This window comes from Suhomyces tanzawaensis (genome assembly GCF_001661415.1).
Source record: "Suhomyces tanzawaensis NRRL Y-17324 unplaced genomic scaffold CANTAscaffold_5, whole genome shotgun sequence".
In the NCBI taxonomy this organism is placed as follows: domain Eukaryota; kingdom Fungi; phylum Ascomycota; class Pichiomycetes; order Serinales; family Debaryomycetaceae; genus Suhomyces; species Suhomyces tanzawaensis.
In genome coordinates, this window is record NW_017963640.1 from 826,385 (window position 1) to 840,360 (window position 13,976).

General features: G+C 47.5%; 10 protein-coding genes across 10 annotated transcripts; 5 read left to right on the forward strand and 5 right to left on the reverse strand.

Annotated features, from left to right (window-relative positions):
• Window positions 1-516: 516 nt before the first annotated feature.
• On the reverse strand, window positions 517-2,029 carry CANTADRAFT_6967 (Zn(II)2Cys6 transcription factor domain-containing protein; the record flags this gene model as incomplete). Its single annotated transcript, XM_020211026.1, has 2 exons — window positions 517-1,914; window positions 1,973-2,029. 2 exons carry the CDS (start codon window positions 2,027-2,029, stop codon window positions 517-519), a joined length of 1,455 nt encoding a protein of 484 aa, XP_020063733.1.
• Window positions 2,030-2,509: 480 nt separating this feature from the next.
• On the forward strand, window positions 2,510-4,027 carry CANTADRAFT_38608 (uncharacterized protein; the record flags this gene model as incomplete). The annotated part of the gene is made up of 1 exon (XM_020208765.1): window positions 2,510-4,027. A coding segment is annotated over one exon (1,518 nt), but the record flags the coding sequence as incomplete, so codon positions are not given.
• Window positions 4,028-5,042: 1,015 nt separating this feature from the next.
• CANTADRAFT_270298 (uncharacterized protein) lies at window positions 5,043-6,239 on the forward strand. Its single transcript, XM_020207972.1, has one exon. It carries the CDS (start codon window positions 5,462-5,464, stop codon window positions 6,005-6,007), a length of 546 nt encoding a protein of 181 aa, XP_020063735.1. The 5' UTR covers window positions 5,043-5,461; the 3' UTR covers window positions 6,008-6,239.
• On the reverse strand, window positions 5,076-5,429 carry CANTADRAFT_22590 (uncharacterized protein; the record flags this gene model as incomplete). The annotated part of the gene is made up of 1 exon (XM_020206840.1): window positions 5,076-5,429. One exon carries the CDS (start codon window positions 5,427-5,429, stop codon window positions 5,076-5,078), a length of 354 nt encoding a protein of 117 aa, XP_020063736.1.
• Window positions 6,240-6,402: 163 nt separating the features above from the next.
• Window positions 6,403-6,960, forward strand: CANTADRAFT_90931 (uncharacterized protein; the record flags this gene model as incomplete). Its single annotated transcript, XM_020211751.1, has 1 exon — window positions 6,403-6,960. One exon carries the CDS (start codon window positions 6,403-6,405, stop codon window positions 6,958-6,960), a length of 558 nt encoding a protein of 185 aa, XP_020063737.1.
• Window positions 6,961-7,029: 69 nt separating this feature from the next.
• Window positions 7,030-7,608, reverse strand: HAM1 (nucleoside triphosphate pyrophosphohydrolase; the record flags this gene model as incomplete). The annotated part of the gene is made up of 1 exon (XM_020210127.1): window positions 7,030-7,608. One exon carries the CDS (start codon window positions 7,606-7,608, stop codon window positions 7,030-7,032), a length of 579 nt encoding a protein of 192 aa, XP_020063738.1.
• Window positions 7,609-8,044: 436 nt separating this feature from the next.
• On the reverse strand, window positions 8,045-8,392 carry CANTADRAFT_6971 (mitochondrial 37S ribosomal protein mS38; the record flags this gene model as incomplete). The annotated part of the gene is made up of 1 exon (XM_020211027.1): window positions 8,045-8,392. One exon carries the CDS (start codon window positions 8,390-8,392, stop codon window positions 8,045-8,047), a length of 348 nt encoding a protein of 115 aa, XP_020063739.1.
• Window positions 8,185-9,434, reverse strand: CANTADRAFT_270295 (thiamine diphosphokinase). The gene has a single exon (XM_020207971.1). The coding sequence runs from the start codon at window positions 9,377-9,379 to the stop codon at window positions 8,468-8,470; it is 912 nt and encodes a 303-aa protein (XP_020063740.1). The 5' UTR covers window positions 9,380-9,434; the 3' UTR covers window positions 8,185-8,467.
• Window positions 9,415-10,490, forward strand: CANTADRAFT_26650 (chromatin modification protein). The gene is made up of 2 exons (XM_020207832.1): window positions 9,415-9,662; window positions 9,842-10,490. The coding sequence occupies exons 1-2, from the start codon at window positions 9,500-9,502 to the stop codon at window positions 10,162-10,164; spliced, it is 486 nt and encodes a 161-aa protein (XP_020063741.1). The 5' UTR covers window positions 9,415-9,499; the 3' UTR covers window positions 10,165-10,490.
• Window positions 10,491-10,934: 444 nt separating this feature from the next.
• Window positions 10,935-13,787, forward strand: BUD7 (exomer complex subunit). The gene has a single exon (XM_020207833.1). The coding sequence runs from the start codon at window positions 11,398-11,400 to the stop codon at window positions 13,615-13,617; it is 2,220 nt and encodes a 739-aa protein (XP_020063742.1). The 5' UTR covers window positions 10,935-11,397; the 3' UTR covers window positions 13,618-13,787.
• The last annotated feature ends 189 nt before the right edge of the window (window positions 13,788-13,976 follow it).

Consider the following 13,976-nt stretch of genomic DNA (forward strand, 5'->3'; position numbering starts at 1 on the left):
TGATTCGCCTGTAATTTTCACACAATTCTCGGAATCCAAAGAAACAATTGGTGCTACCATTGGATTAGACTCTGCTCAACTGAAACTTGATCAGTTCTCTGGAAAATATCACTGAATTTAATGCTCTATTTAAACACAATTTTGGTACTACTGTGAAAAAATGTACTTTAAACAACTATCACCTTCTTGAACATTTTTCAGGAGCTAGATGAGATACCGGACTGGCCAAGCAGTTAAACACACCATTTCTATGAAAAAGAATATTGATTATAAAAGGGACCGGGGAAAAGTTGGAGATTCTAAATCCAATACTGCACAGGTCAACTGCACAGTCCCACTCCTGCAGCTACTCGTCGAGGATCGCTCTAAGTTGACTACAATGGAGAAAGAAGTCGTTACAGCATTAATTTATAGTTGTCATATATGTGTGGTCGCGTGGGTACATCCCACTGGGGTTAATTCTTTTTAGATGTTGGCAAGACTCGGAGCTCCGTAATTGCAATCGCCGCAATCACTCTATAAGTTCTTGGTGGAGCTCGACTCAGCCTGCATAAACATCACTTCTGGGTCCAACAATCCCATCTTGGTGAAATCAGGGTGGGGAAACACACAAATTCGTGAGTCGCTCAACCAGAAAAACGCTTCATCAAGAGTATACCTCCACTGGTTTTGGCCAAACAATTTGGTGTTGTAGTTCTTGTACCAGTAGATATAGTCGATCCACACGTTGGACTTGTCGTCGACCTCAAACCGGGTGACGATGGAGTAGCACGCGAAAATGAAGAGGATGCGGAGAGCATAGAAGTTCCTCTCGTAGAGCAAGTCCCGGAAGTCTGACAGGAGCAAGATGAGCCACCGGAACAATGGAACGGGGTAGTTCCAGTGAATGCACTTGCACACGCACTCGTGCAACAACCGCACGGTCTCCTTGAGGACCTCCAGGGCACGGAGGATCTTGGAGTCGAACACGTCGTAGCCCTGGGTCAACTCGGTCAACTGGTCGCGCAAGCTGGCGATGATGGGATACACACACGTTTCCAATGGCGGGATCACGAGCTTGTCATCCTGCAAGGTGGTCAAGCCCTTGTAGTTCGTCTGGGCTATGATGGGAGTGCAGATCTGGAGGGTGGAACGGATTCCCTTGGTGATGGAGATGATGTCAGGCTCGTCCGTGTTCCAGGCGAGCAACGGTACTACTTTGAACGGGTGGAGGCACACGTAAGAGAACAAGAGGATGGACGAAATCGTCATTTCTGCTGCCAACTCGGGGCTGGGCGGCAGCTGCTCCAACGACGAGGTCTTGAGCTCCAATTCGATCAAGATGTTGGTTTTCTGGATGGCGCTATTGAAGTAGGCGTTGGTGGTGTCGCAGAAGTTCTGCTGGTTCTCGTAGAACGAGAGGCTGGTGTCGATCAAGTCCGAGATGCTGTTGCTGGAGCGTGTGGCTGCGAGCTGGTAGGGAATGGCCTCCTGCACGCTGGTCAAGCCGAACAACGGAAACAAGTTCAATGCTGCAAACGAATAGACGCTGTTGCGCACCAAGCTGCTGCGCAAAAAGAGTGACGGCACCATATTCTTCCATACGTTATGCACGTCCTTGTTGACACCAAACGAGAACAACGGCACGCAGAAGCTGTCGAAGAAGTTGACGAGGCGGAGCTCGTACCTCGAGATGCCGAGGTGCGAGGTGGGGCTGGCGAGAGTGAACGTGGCCACCAATTGGTCGAAGGTAAAGTAGCTGTCGGGGTTTTCGAGGCCTTTCTGGGCTCTGTGGGCGAAGAGCGACACATCGCGGAGGCGCCGCGCCTGGCGTGACGACTCGGAAATGATGGAGACGGCCGTCTCTTCGTCTGGGTAGATGCATTCGCGGTTGGTGTGGAGACAGTACTCGCAGCGAGGCCTGTCTTCGTTGCACTGGAGGTTAGCAGGGTGTTCCAAGAGTAGTGAATTAAGCGTGCTTAACGGGACATACCTTGATCTTGAGCCGCTTGCAGCTGGCGCAGCCTTTGCGCGATCGCTTGCTGGGCATGGGGTGGCGTGGAGGTGGTCAATGGCAGATCACCACTCTGGCTAGCGTAATGAGAATGGTCATCTGGGGTCGTGCCGGGGCGAGGGCACCCTAATGCCAGTGCTGCAGCGCGCGTCCAGGGGCAGTGGCTAACGGTACGATGCCCGTCCCGCGCGCCGCCGACGGATGGACCCGGTGCAGCGGGAGTGACTCACGTGCCGCGGCCCTGCAGGAATGACATCATGCGGCCAGTCCTCCACCACCGGCTGGTGCTACATCACCTTCAGACGACTGGTCGTGTGTGCATGGCGTTTCACCCACCTCCACCACACCAGCACTACCCACACCACACCACTACCAGCCCCACCAGCCCCACCAGCACGACTCCCATCACCGCACCACCCCCTACCACCACTACCCACCAAACACCCAGTGACTCATTACGTAAGCCTCCCTCACCAGATCTGTTCCAAATCGTCTCCCAACTCCCACACCTCCACCATGAGTGAGCTCTACTTTTTGAGGCACGGCCAGCGAATAGACCATGCGTTGGCCCAGAACCCCGATGCCACTCCCTTGACTTCCGACTACCACCAGTACGACCCGTCGTTGGCGTCGTCTGCCACGGCTCAAATCAACAAGGTGGCCTCAGACATAGCTGGGTCCACCACGGCTTTCACAGCAGACGCCGACTCCGGACCCGCCAGAAAGAACGTGTTCATCCACTTCAGTCCCTACTTGCGCTGCTGCCAGACAGCAGACCTCTTGATCACCGACCTCAAGGCTGTGTTCCTGCAAAAGTACCCTCACTACAAGGTGCGGTTCCAGCTTCTAGGAGACTTTGCGTTGAGCGAGTGGATTCACGACAGAATGAGGGACAAGCCCCCATTCATCGACTCCAACGACGCCTACAACATGTACACTCCCAACGTCAAAGCAATGGCCAACAAGTCAGCATGCTCCAACTTCAGACCCACCACCAGCTTGGGGCCCTTCAACGGACCAGACTTGAGCTACAAGGACTACCAGGCCAGGTGCAAGAACTATTTCCAGAAGTTGCTAGCCACCTACGACAAGCCTGCGTACATGCGCAACAACGACATCATCATCGTGATATCGCATGGGTACGTCATCAACAACTTCATCTCGTACTTCATCAACCACCCCATCTTCGACGAGATCCCCGAAGCTGCCATCAACTACGCCAGACGCATCAGGCTCGACGAGCTGGCCGCAGATGACGACGACTTTGCTCCCGAAAACTATACCTGGAAGTTGCTCAAGGACTCGTTAGACATGTTCGTGCACGACGACGTGGATACCACGTTGAACCTCGAGAACGACGTGGTCTACTACCAGACCACATTCATCAAGCGTGACGAGTTGAAGAACCCCAAGCCTGAGTCGTCGCTCCAGTTGCCAGCGTTCGAAAACCCCAGACCTTCGTTCAAAATCGAGCTGGCCAAGGATAACCACGAGAGCCCAGTTGTGGCTAAGAACTATAACCCGCTATGCTCGTCTGCTCGAGACTGGTCGCCCCAGAAAATTAAGCATTTTAAAATCAAGGCCGATTTCAAGTTGAAGGTCATGAACGACGAGTCGTTCAAGAGGACGTTCAGCCTCAACAATAAACCCATCAAACCCATCAGTCCTGAAGTATCGCCTAATTCCGAACCCACCAGATCCAATTCTGTGATTGACTTGACCAAGCTTCTGGGAAACGACGATATTTACAAGCCGTTGCAATTGAAGTATTCTTCGGCTTCAGAAGTTCCCGTCCATACATTAAACTCAAAAGTCAACTCTCAGGTCAATCTAGCACAAGCATTGAGATCGGGAGGTTCCTCAAATGATAACTCTTCAGTCGACTTGCCAAAATACGTTGCATCTCTTACCAACAGACGAAGATCCACATCCAACCCTGGTGCGGTGTATGTGGCCCACAGTGCCAAAGATTCTTACTTTCCCCTGGGTGTTAGTAAGGTCAAGTCCTTGGGGTCCGACTATTCGCTTGACTCGAATTCTTTTGGTGATAATGAGGACTTACATATCATCAAGGAGCACCACAACGAACCTTTGCAATTGAACAAAGCAAACGTCGCCAACTCAGATCATACTCACTCTATGCCCCCAGCGCCTGTGCCAGCTCCTTTGGTTGGGGACTTGAACAGATCAAGATCTTTGAACTATAACAGGACAGGAAGCAAATCGTTGCTTGCCAAGTACCAAAAGGTACACCAGCAAAATGACAGCGACGAGAGTGATGACAACATGCAGAATAGAATGTTCATGTTCTCGTTGAACAACAGACACGGCGACGACAGCAAGAAGAATATTGGGTCTACCTCGCCGCCTATCAACCGCACGAGATCGAGAAAGAACTCTATCAAGTTCATTCCTTCATTGCAAGACAAAACCGTGTCGCAGCTGGCTAGTCCTGGAGACGACGGCCTGAAACCCAAGGTGGAGAAGAAGAAAAAGTCCATTTTCTACCACTTTAACTCGGACGATAGCAACTCCAATTCAGAAAGTTCTGATGAGGAGGAAAGTGAATCGATCATTGGTAACAACAAGAAGAAGGAGCAGTATATATGGTTTGGGCAAAATCGAAATTAGAGAGTCGGTGAAGCTAGATATAGCTAGCTGGCATATAGAATAGAAAGCAAACGTAGACAGGTCACCCAAGCGTAACTGGCCAATCGTGGAAAAACCCAAATTATCTGTATCTTTAGCGGACATATGTTTTTCAAGGTACAATAATGAAGTGATTTCATTAAAGTAGTTCAGAAACAAATATCCTGGTCGTTGGTTGTTTCTGTAGAATCCCTAAGCGTAAAGGATGGTTGTTGGGCCATTTAGACCAGATAATGGCCAGTATCTGGTCATAACTACCAAGACCAAACAAAAATAAATTGGGGTATTAGATCGCTACTATATTGGATCTGCTAACAGTGCCTAGCTCTGTTAACGAGTACTGAGTTCTTATATCGAAGTATCTGCTAGACTGATTAATCGATTACACCATCTCTGTTAGGCTAGTTTCCCTAACTTTTCGTGACCCATCTGATCATTCAGGTTCTAGATCAAAATTGCTCCTCTTGTCAACAAGATAGTTCAATTTGGTAGCAGCAGTGACTCGTATCTGGTCCTTCTGCTCACCTGTTTCAAAAACGGCACTTAGATATTCTTCATACCACACTTCTGAAACGCTTTCGAGTCCAATCATCCTCAAAACATCCTTACCACCATACTCTGAGACACGATCTGCCAAACATCTCCACTGCTTCTTGTACAATCTGCCAGTTTCATACGCCATGTGGTCATGTTCACACTCGCTCGCTACACTGTTGCAACTTTTTGCTGCAAATTTGAGACAACCCTCATACGCTGCAATAATGAGCAACAACGCCCATAGGAACATATAAGACGACAAAACCTCCTCTAAAGCTCGCCATGATTGCCCTCGACTTCCACCCTTCGCTCTTTCATTCAACTGAAAGTCTAGTTAGCGAGCTTGACTCACTGTCGGTTTTGCAACATGACCAGCCGCCGTTACCTGAGCAATCCTCCACCAGTTCAAATGTCCAGAAGATTTATTGCTGGGAGAGAAGGTGTCTGCTAAGGCGCTGGATGTCTTCCATTGTCCATAAATATCGTGGGCACACACTAACACGGGCTGTCGGCTATTTCCGACGTTCGTCACCCAAATCACCACGGCATGACCTTCTTCGTGGGTACAAGTACTCAGATCTGACGGAGCTTACCGAGCCGTTACTCTCCAAACAATCGCGCCATGATAGTGCTATCGCTCCTTGCTACAGCTCGTTGTTCAAGATGAACAATGCCAAAACCCTCCACAGGCAAGATTGGGAAGACCATCTACTATATTTGCAACCCAACACAAGCACCTATGCCATTGACCAGTTCCTAAAAGACGATATGAGCCGTACCTCACTACTTGAAGCACTCCAATGTGGTCTTCGACAGGTGAAAATTTGAGATAGCGGTCAACCGATCCTAGTATCTGATTGGGTACCGCGCCATTCTCTTATCAGAAGAAGCGCATTGACTATCTCTGGCCATCCCCGAAATGCTTGGCCAAAAGAGCTGATATTCTAACTTTCCCTGGTATGACCTCCAGGTCTAGCGCTAGTTTCAAAGGGCTCCCAGTCTTAGCATCCGCCTTGTTGCTAAGCGGGACGCCATAGTGGGGTTGTATTGATACCTACTCGTTCTATGCACACCGCCCCACACTCCAGGGTGTGGCAGCCGCGAAACCGAAAGTCCGAAACGTGATCATTTCCCCAAGAAATTCGTCGTTTCAGCTGAGGAAAACGGACCCTACTATTTGTGTTACACGATACACTTCTTCTTTCCTCGATACCCACTCAAACATGCCATACTCGACAGGAAGGGGTGGTGCTGGTAACATCCAGTCATCACCAAGCATATCGTCTCATCAGCATGAATCTACCGATTCCCAGCCACGAAACCCAATCTCCCCTTCTAGCTCTCAAGAGGGGTCAGGGCACAAGAAGATTTACTACTCTACAGGTAGAGGAGGTGCCGGCAACATACAAAAGTCAGACTCGGCCCCATCGCCAAAGTTGGTTCCTCAAGGAAGCAATACCCCAAAGTTGCACACTGACAAAGTATCTACCGGTAGAGGCGGATACGGGAATATGGTCAGCAATGATGATCCTGAGTTGACTCGCAAGTTGCAGGATGTCGATGGTCCCAGCAAGGACGACTTGCATGCCGTGGCTTCGAACAAATCATTTTCCGTTGGAAGAGGAGGCTTCGGAAACGTGATATCCAAGACGAGATCGGGTGCCAGCAGTCAGGGGCTGAGTGAAAACCACTTATACACCATCACCAGTCACGGAGAAAAGTTGAAGAAGGATAAGAAGAAGGGGATTTTCGGAAAGATAAAGGAAGTTTTCAACACCTAACGAATTACATAGGAATAATTAGATCATAATATAATGAACCACGCTATGTCTATTATCAAAATATCTACCTTACTGGCTCAATAAGTACTCCTTGAGCTTGGCCAAAGCCTTGTATCTGTGGGACAATCCATTCTTGACCAGCTTGTCCATCTCAGCATAGGTTTGGTCGTATCCGTTTGGCTCGAAGATGGAGTCCCATCCGAAGTTGGTAGGTCCTCTCGAAGAAACGATTTTTCCCTCAGTGATACCTTGGAACAACTTCACTTCTTGTCCTGGTCCCTCGCAGTATCCGATGGTAGTGATGGCTCTAGCACCCTTGTCTTCGAACTTGTACAACATGTCGACAATACCTGCCAAACCCAATGATTTGACGAACCATTTGATGTATGGTCCAGGCAAGTCGTTGAAGGCAGTGAAACCCAAGCAGGTGTCTTCCACAAGCACTGGTCCGCCAATGATTTCGGCAGCAGACTTAGCCTTATGTATGGTGACTTCATCGATGGTGCCCTGGACCTCGTCGAGATCAATGGCTTGGTTGGTGATGGAAAAGTTACCCACTTGAGTCAGGGCCTCCTCGGAGGTGGAGAGGATAGCAAGCACTTCCTTGAGCTTGTTGGCGTTACCAGTAACGAAAGTGATTTGGGGCATTTTGGTGGTGACTAATAGGTGAGAGAGTCTAAAGCGATGCGATGGTGGAAAGGGTGTAGTGCGAGTCCAGTGCGAGCGTAGGGGGCCTCGTGCGGAGCTAGCGAGAACTGGCAGAAAAAGCCGGCAGTAGTGCGACAGTGTCAGTAAAACTGGTGCTGTGCTGGAAGAAGATAGGGTCAGTCCAGTCAATCCAGCCTTTTTGACCATGCAAACTCGTCCGAGTATACTAGCCCACGAGCCACTGGTATAGACTGGCTCCTGGTGGAGCAACAACGTATTACATGCGAAACTCATCTTTAGCTAATGAACCAACTAGTAACTTCCTACTGACGTATTCTATGCCATTATATTCCTTATGTACAATATATACACAGCAAGCTGTGCTGACGGCCAACGGCCCACATGGCACTGGGTCCCTGACAACTGCTAACATCATCTATATCTTACCCAATCTCTTCATCAATGATCTCTGCTCTCTTCTTCTCTTTCTCAACTTGTGCTTCTTCATCTTCAATCTTCTCTTTCTGAGAACAGAGTCCATGTACATGGTCTTGTCTTCTTCAACAACAGGTTCTTCGAACGCATTCATGGGCAACTTGTCGAGTATACTCAACTCGGGTTGTATGTGGGAGACCATGGTGTGTGGAGTGGTCACTGTGACTGAAGATGGAAATAATCTTGCCGCTAAAGGAGCAGCTGTGAAGCGAGGCACTCTGGCCACGCTGCTAAGCATCCGCAACGCGGTGAATGGAAGTCTTTGCATCATGGTTCTGGCCCCAAACATGTCTGGCGAGTTCACTCTCCTTGAATTTTTTTCAAGGCCCGGTGATTGTGTGCATGAAATATCACGTGATGCTTTCTAGAGACAACCATGCTCTATCTCGATATTGACTACCAATGCATCGCTGGTGTCGATGTAAAAGCCGGAAATGCCCGCAACACTGTTGCTAGAGCTCACCTTGCCTCCAATGAGACTGTGCCAATTTTCCACGTCGTATTTCAACCCGTAGGAGTTCAACACCACTGGTCGGTTGCCCATAGGAAGCAACCCACAACACGGCAACGTACTGGTGTGGAACTGGTTCTTATTTCCGTACGACACGTAGTTCTTGCCCTTCTTGGCCAAAAAAATTATGTCGTCGTTGGTGATGAAGAACTGCTGGATATAGGGAGTGGACTCGTTCATGGAGTACATCTGGCTGATTGACTGGACCGTCTGATCGAACCTGCCACCAATTCCGCCCAAGTAGTAGATACGGGTGGTTTCCTCGGAGTTCGAAGCCTGTGCTTTCTCTGCCATTTCAGCAAGACCGTTGTAAGTGTCGATTTCGTCGTAGAGCGATTGCCTCACGGAATCCAGCAAAAAGTAGAGTCTGACCACCAAGGCAGCCTTCATGAAGTCCGAGGAGTACTGGGTCTGTTGCTCCACAACGACAGCACCCCTGTCTGAGTAGTAGTGCTTAACGTCTGTTCGCAAGGAGTCGAAGTCTCCCACGATGAACTGGGGGATGTGCTGAGCTCTGGCTTCAGGATCCTGGAAGTAATCATAGAGCTGGTTGGCTCCCCCGTCGGCACACACGTGGAGCTCAGTGTTGCCCCAAATCTTGAGTAAATTGATGGCGCCAATGGACTGGTTCAAGATCACCAACGCAGTGCGTGGCTGGAGACGGAGGAACTCAAACGGCTTGATCCAGTTAACGTCTTCAGCGGCACTGGGCTCTGTCACCTCTAAGAGGTCCGCTCGTTCGATCACCAACTCCTCGTTTCCCATGCCAGTAGTGATAGTTCCCTGATCCCACACCAGTTCACAGCCAATTGATAGTGGCGCGCACGACCCGCACCTCAGCTATCATCAACAATTCACCATTGAGAGCCACCCAGACTAACTGCCATGAGTTCGAATCCGCCCACTGCGCCTGACACTGCAGGCCCCGGCCAAGCGCAGGCCAGCATCGTTCCCAGAGATGTGCGGTTGTTGCACTTGATTTTCGCCACCCAGGGCATTCAGAACTACCAGGACCATGTCCCATTGCAGTTGATGGACTTTGCCCACAGTAAGTATAGTGAGAGAGTTATTGATAGATTCTAGTGTTGATTATGGATAAACAAGACTTTTGATTTGAATGTTGAACTGCAATGGCTATCAAATACCACTTTCAGTGGCGAATATGCCATGATCATCTATTCCCAATGATTCTTAGTTCAATTACTACCAAACTCATACTAACCCCAGGATACACCAAGTCTGTGTTGAAGGATGCGCTCACCTACAACGACCATGCCAAACCCTCGGGTGCCTCCACCAACAATACCACTGTCAACACCGACGACATTCGGTTGGCCATTGCCGCCAGAACCAACTACCAGTTCAAGCCTACGCCGCCCAAAGAGTTGCTCTTGGAGTTGGCGGAGGAAAGAAATGCCAAGCCGTTGCCGCCAGTCATACCCAAGTGGGGCTTGAACCTTCCCCCAGAAAAGTACTGTCTCACAGCCAGAGACTGGGACACCTTGGAGGAGGAAGAGGAGGAGAACGTCAAGAGACAAAAGAATGAATAAGGGGAGGAGGAAAAGAATGAAGTGGGAAGAACGAATGTAAGAATATCTCAGACAGATTATGAAGAGAAGATGATGGGTGGGGAGATAACCTCCGAATATCCTTGAAGATGAAAGCTATCCAATTATCCTGGAAAATACTATCTTGAGACGTAAAAATTTCACGAGGAGAAGAACGTCAAAGATAGCACGAAAATGGCCCGAACCACGTTGAAGGGTCCCCTGTACACTAGTAATATATGCCGTGAGCACTGTAATGGTGAGTTTGATAATTCCGTTGTAAATATAACGTAGATTGACAGTTTTGCCCATCTGATATGTTTCCCAAGTGAATTGTAGTATTTCAGAAAGGGTAGAATAAAGGGTGGGACTTCTATGTGTGTCTACATCTTGGGCTTTTATGGTACCTTAGCCAGTCCCTAACTACGTTCTCTTGACGTGCAATTGGATTGGAGAAAACCAAACTCCCAAGAGATAAATCTTAAGAAATAAGGATATCGTGAGGAGTCCAAGAATCATCAAATTACTGAAACTCATTTAATTCTTTTGAGATTAATTGGGTGCAGAAATCCAACCTAAGGCCTAGAGATAATTCAGAAGTATTGCAACAAGAAATCCGTGAGATAAACCACCAAACACCCGTACAACTAATTACTCTTGCGATACTTTGGGAGAAAGAAATAAGATGTTGAAGAGATAAATTCAATACTCGAGTTATAATTGCACGTTTAATTAAACATTATTTGTGGGACGTGCAATAAAATCATCTACATCGCTACAGCCTCGCATCTAACATGTGCACCATTTCAGTAATGAGCTAAGACTGTTCGAAACACCACCCATTCACACAACCATCCAGTCCATACCAAAACGATGAAACTACTCCCATAACCACCTCTATCATATTTCACCGCCCCACCTTATACCAACCACGCCTTGGCTTGCCTCCACCCTCACCCATCACTGCCCAGCCCACCGTCACTATTTAGCCCCACCAGGCTGAGGGGCTTTTGTGTCACCTTTTCCATGCGTACCCACCAGTCGATCTCAGAAAACAACACGGTAGCGACAACGCCAGTGACGTTTCCTCAGCCACCACGACCGCCTGACTGAGACGTAAAGCCTGAACCACGCCCAGACTGGCCAATTGCACTCACCTCATTGTTTGAGCCGCTTTCCTTTTCCACCGTCATATTTGCCTCCACCTCCAGTCGACCTCGCTAGCCAACCACCACCATGCTTCCACCTACGGTCGCTTCGATCCCAGAAGCCAAGGAGGAGTACCTTGGATCCTCATTGATTGAGAGAACCGGCAGATTGCACTCCTTCGCCGACTTGGGCCCTGCCGACTTGTGCAATCTCCACAAGCAGTCCACCACATCGAAGAAGAATACCGAAATCGGGACCTTTTTATACTTCACAGGAGTAGACACCTCCAACTCGGCCTCCATAGCTGCTCACTTGCAGGGCTTGGCCACTTTGATTGGCTCCAAGTCCCAATACTGGTTTGGCGAGAAAAAGCACTGGAAAGTGCCCCAATTGACCTACTGTACCTACAACGCATTCTCCAAGGTCGATATGAGAGTCACAGTCCATATTCCCGGTAAATTTGAAAGCTCGATCGTCAACCATGAGGGCAAGTTAATCCAAGACAAAGTCAGCAAGGACGAAGCCGACAACTTATGGTTGGAAACCTTCGTCAGCTCCATTGTCAGATCGGTCCTTGATTCCGACGAAGACGATGCCAACAAAGTTGGAGGCTTGGTCGAAATCAGAAAGATAAATCCTTTCGGATCAAAGCTGATCTTGGATTCGTTCATGGCTGGTTTTGAAAAACTCTTCTACGATGGTCCAAAATTAGGTTGTGGTATCGAAATTCCCCAACCAACCTTAATCAATAATTACCTCGTGGACGGTTTTTTGAAATGTGTGCAGCTCGCCCAGAATTACGATCAAGCATTGGAAATATTGACTAGATTGCATGAAAATGAACCAAGCGTCATAACCTTGATTGCCCATGTTTATTTATTAATGGATGAAGAAGTCAAAGCCATCCAAGTGATGAACGAAGGTGTGAGTGAGAATAAGAGAGACGCCAACTTGGTCTTGTTACAAGCCCAATTCTGTCTCGATAAGAAGAGATATGATTTGGCTTTAGATTTATCTAAGCAGGCTGTCAAGTCCTCTCCTTCTGACTTCAAGACTTGGTCTATGTTAGTAAAAGCGTATACCAAGTTGGGTGACTTTGAAAATGCCTTATTGTCGTTGAACTCTTGTCCAATGAATTCTCACAAAGAAAAATTCAGCTTGAAGCGTGTTGTTCCATTAAGAAGTGGTAATGAAGATTTACATCTTCCTTCTCCAATTGATGTCACTTTGGAAGAGGTCTCTAATTTGCAAAGTAATGATATTGCTTATGAGCAAAGAAACTTGGATCCCCAGTTGAGTAATTTACCTGCTTCAAACTTGAAATCGACTTTTGCTCAAGCTTACGATTTATTAACTGAAATCGTTGTCAAAACTGGATGGGAATCTTTATTAAAATATAGAGCAAAAGTATTTGTCATGGAAGAAGAGTACAGGAAAGACAGAAATGGACATAAACAAACTCCCTCTGTCACCAATATTAATGAGGTTCCTAATGGAACAACAGAAGTCACCACTAATGGAGAAGCTAATGACAGTACTACTGAGCCCACCTTGAATCCAGATTCTTTGGTCGGAGAAAACGACGTTTCGTCAACTCTTGGAGTCAAATCACCTAAAAGAGAAGTTGAAACCGAAGCCAACGATGACGAATCTTATGAAAACGAATTCAAGAAAAAGAGATTGTGTGAAAGATGGTTAGATAACCTCTTCATGTTACTTTACGAAGATTTGCGTGCTTACACCATGTGGCAAGCAGAATCACTCCATTTCCAAGCACAACAAATGGAATACAAGAAGACCACTTTAGAGTGGGAAATTTTGGGTAGCATTGCTTATAGATTAAAGCACTACAAGGAAGGATCCGTTGCTTTCAACAATGCCTTGAGCGGTAGATTTTCTGCCAAGTCTCAAAGAGAAATGCTCAAGTACTACCAAATGGAGAGGTCCAAGATCTTGTCCAAGAACTCTACCAATTCCTCGAATGCAAACTCGGCTTCCACGAGCTATACCCACAATTACACCAAGATTGTCAACCAATTGAACGAAAAGATATTAGAGAGTACCATCAAATTATTGGTGTGGAACCATCGTTGGTACAGTGATTTCTCGCCTTCGTTGATAACTACCATCAGTGATTTGGTTGCCAAGGAAGGGCTCATCAAGATCCAATCCTTGGTTCAAGCAGTCTATTCAAATAATATCTCGACAGGTGGATCTGATTCTGTTGGAAACCATGGTATCACTGATATGATGGACTCTATATTCGAGTTTCTCACTAGTTACGCAGTCACAGGTGCCGATAACTAGCTTGTATAGAGCCAATAAATAGTGAAGCTCATTTATTAACACAGTACAATGGTGAGATGGCCGTTATTTTCAGAAAAGCTTGTAGGTAAGCTGGAGACAAGTTTGACCTGGCATACCAAGGTTTTGCCCTGCCAGTGTAGGTTTTCCCTAGTTATCAAAGACATGACCATACTTGAAGATTGTACTAGCCCTAAAAAGGTTTAGTGGACATTTGTAGAAACATACATACTACTATGGGATAATTGTGCTATACGACATATGAGTTTGTGACAACGCAATCACCCAAAGCAAAAATCGGAGTTATTGGATCTTTTCCATTTGTTCTGATTATTGAACCTGTTTCAAATAATAATCTTTTA

Excerpts from the sequence above, each read along its gene's own strand:
- CANTADRAFT_270298 (XM_020207972.1), top strand. The coding sequence starts at position 5,462 with ATGATTGCCCTCGACTTCCACCCTTCGCTCTTTCATTCAACTGAAAGT.
- CANTADRAFT_270295 (XM_020207971.1), bottom strand. The coding sequence starts at position 9,379 with ATGGGAAACGAGGAGTTGGTGATCGAACGAGCGGACCTCTTAGAGGTG.
- CANTADRAFT_26650 (XM_020207832.1), top strand. The coding sequence starts at position 9,500 with ATGAGTTCGAATCCGCCCACTGCGCCTGACACTGCAGGCCCCGGCCAA. Across the intron at positions 9,663-9,841 it reads GTTGATGGACTTTGCCCACA|GATACACCAAGTCTGTGTTG; the intron begins GTAAGTATAGTG and ends TACTAACCCCAG.
- BUD7 (XM_020207833.1), top strand. The coding sequence starts at position 11,398 with ATGCTTCCACCTACGGTCGCTTCGATCCCAGAAGCCAAGGAGGAGTAC.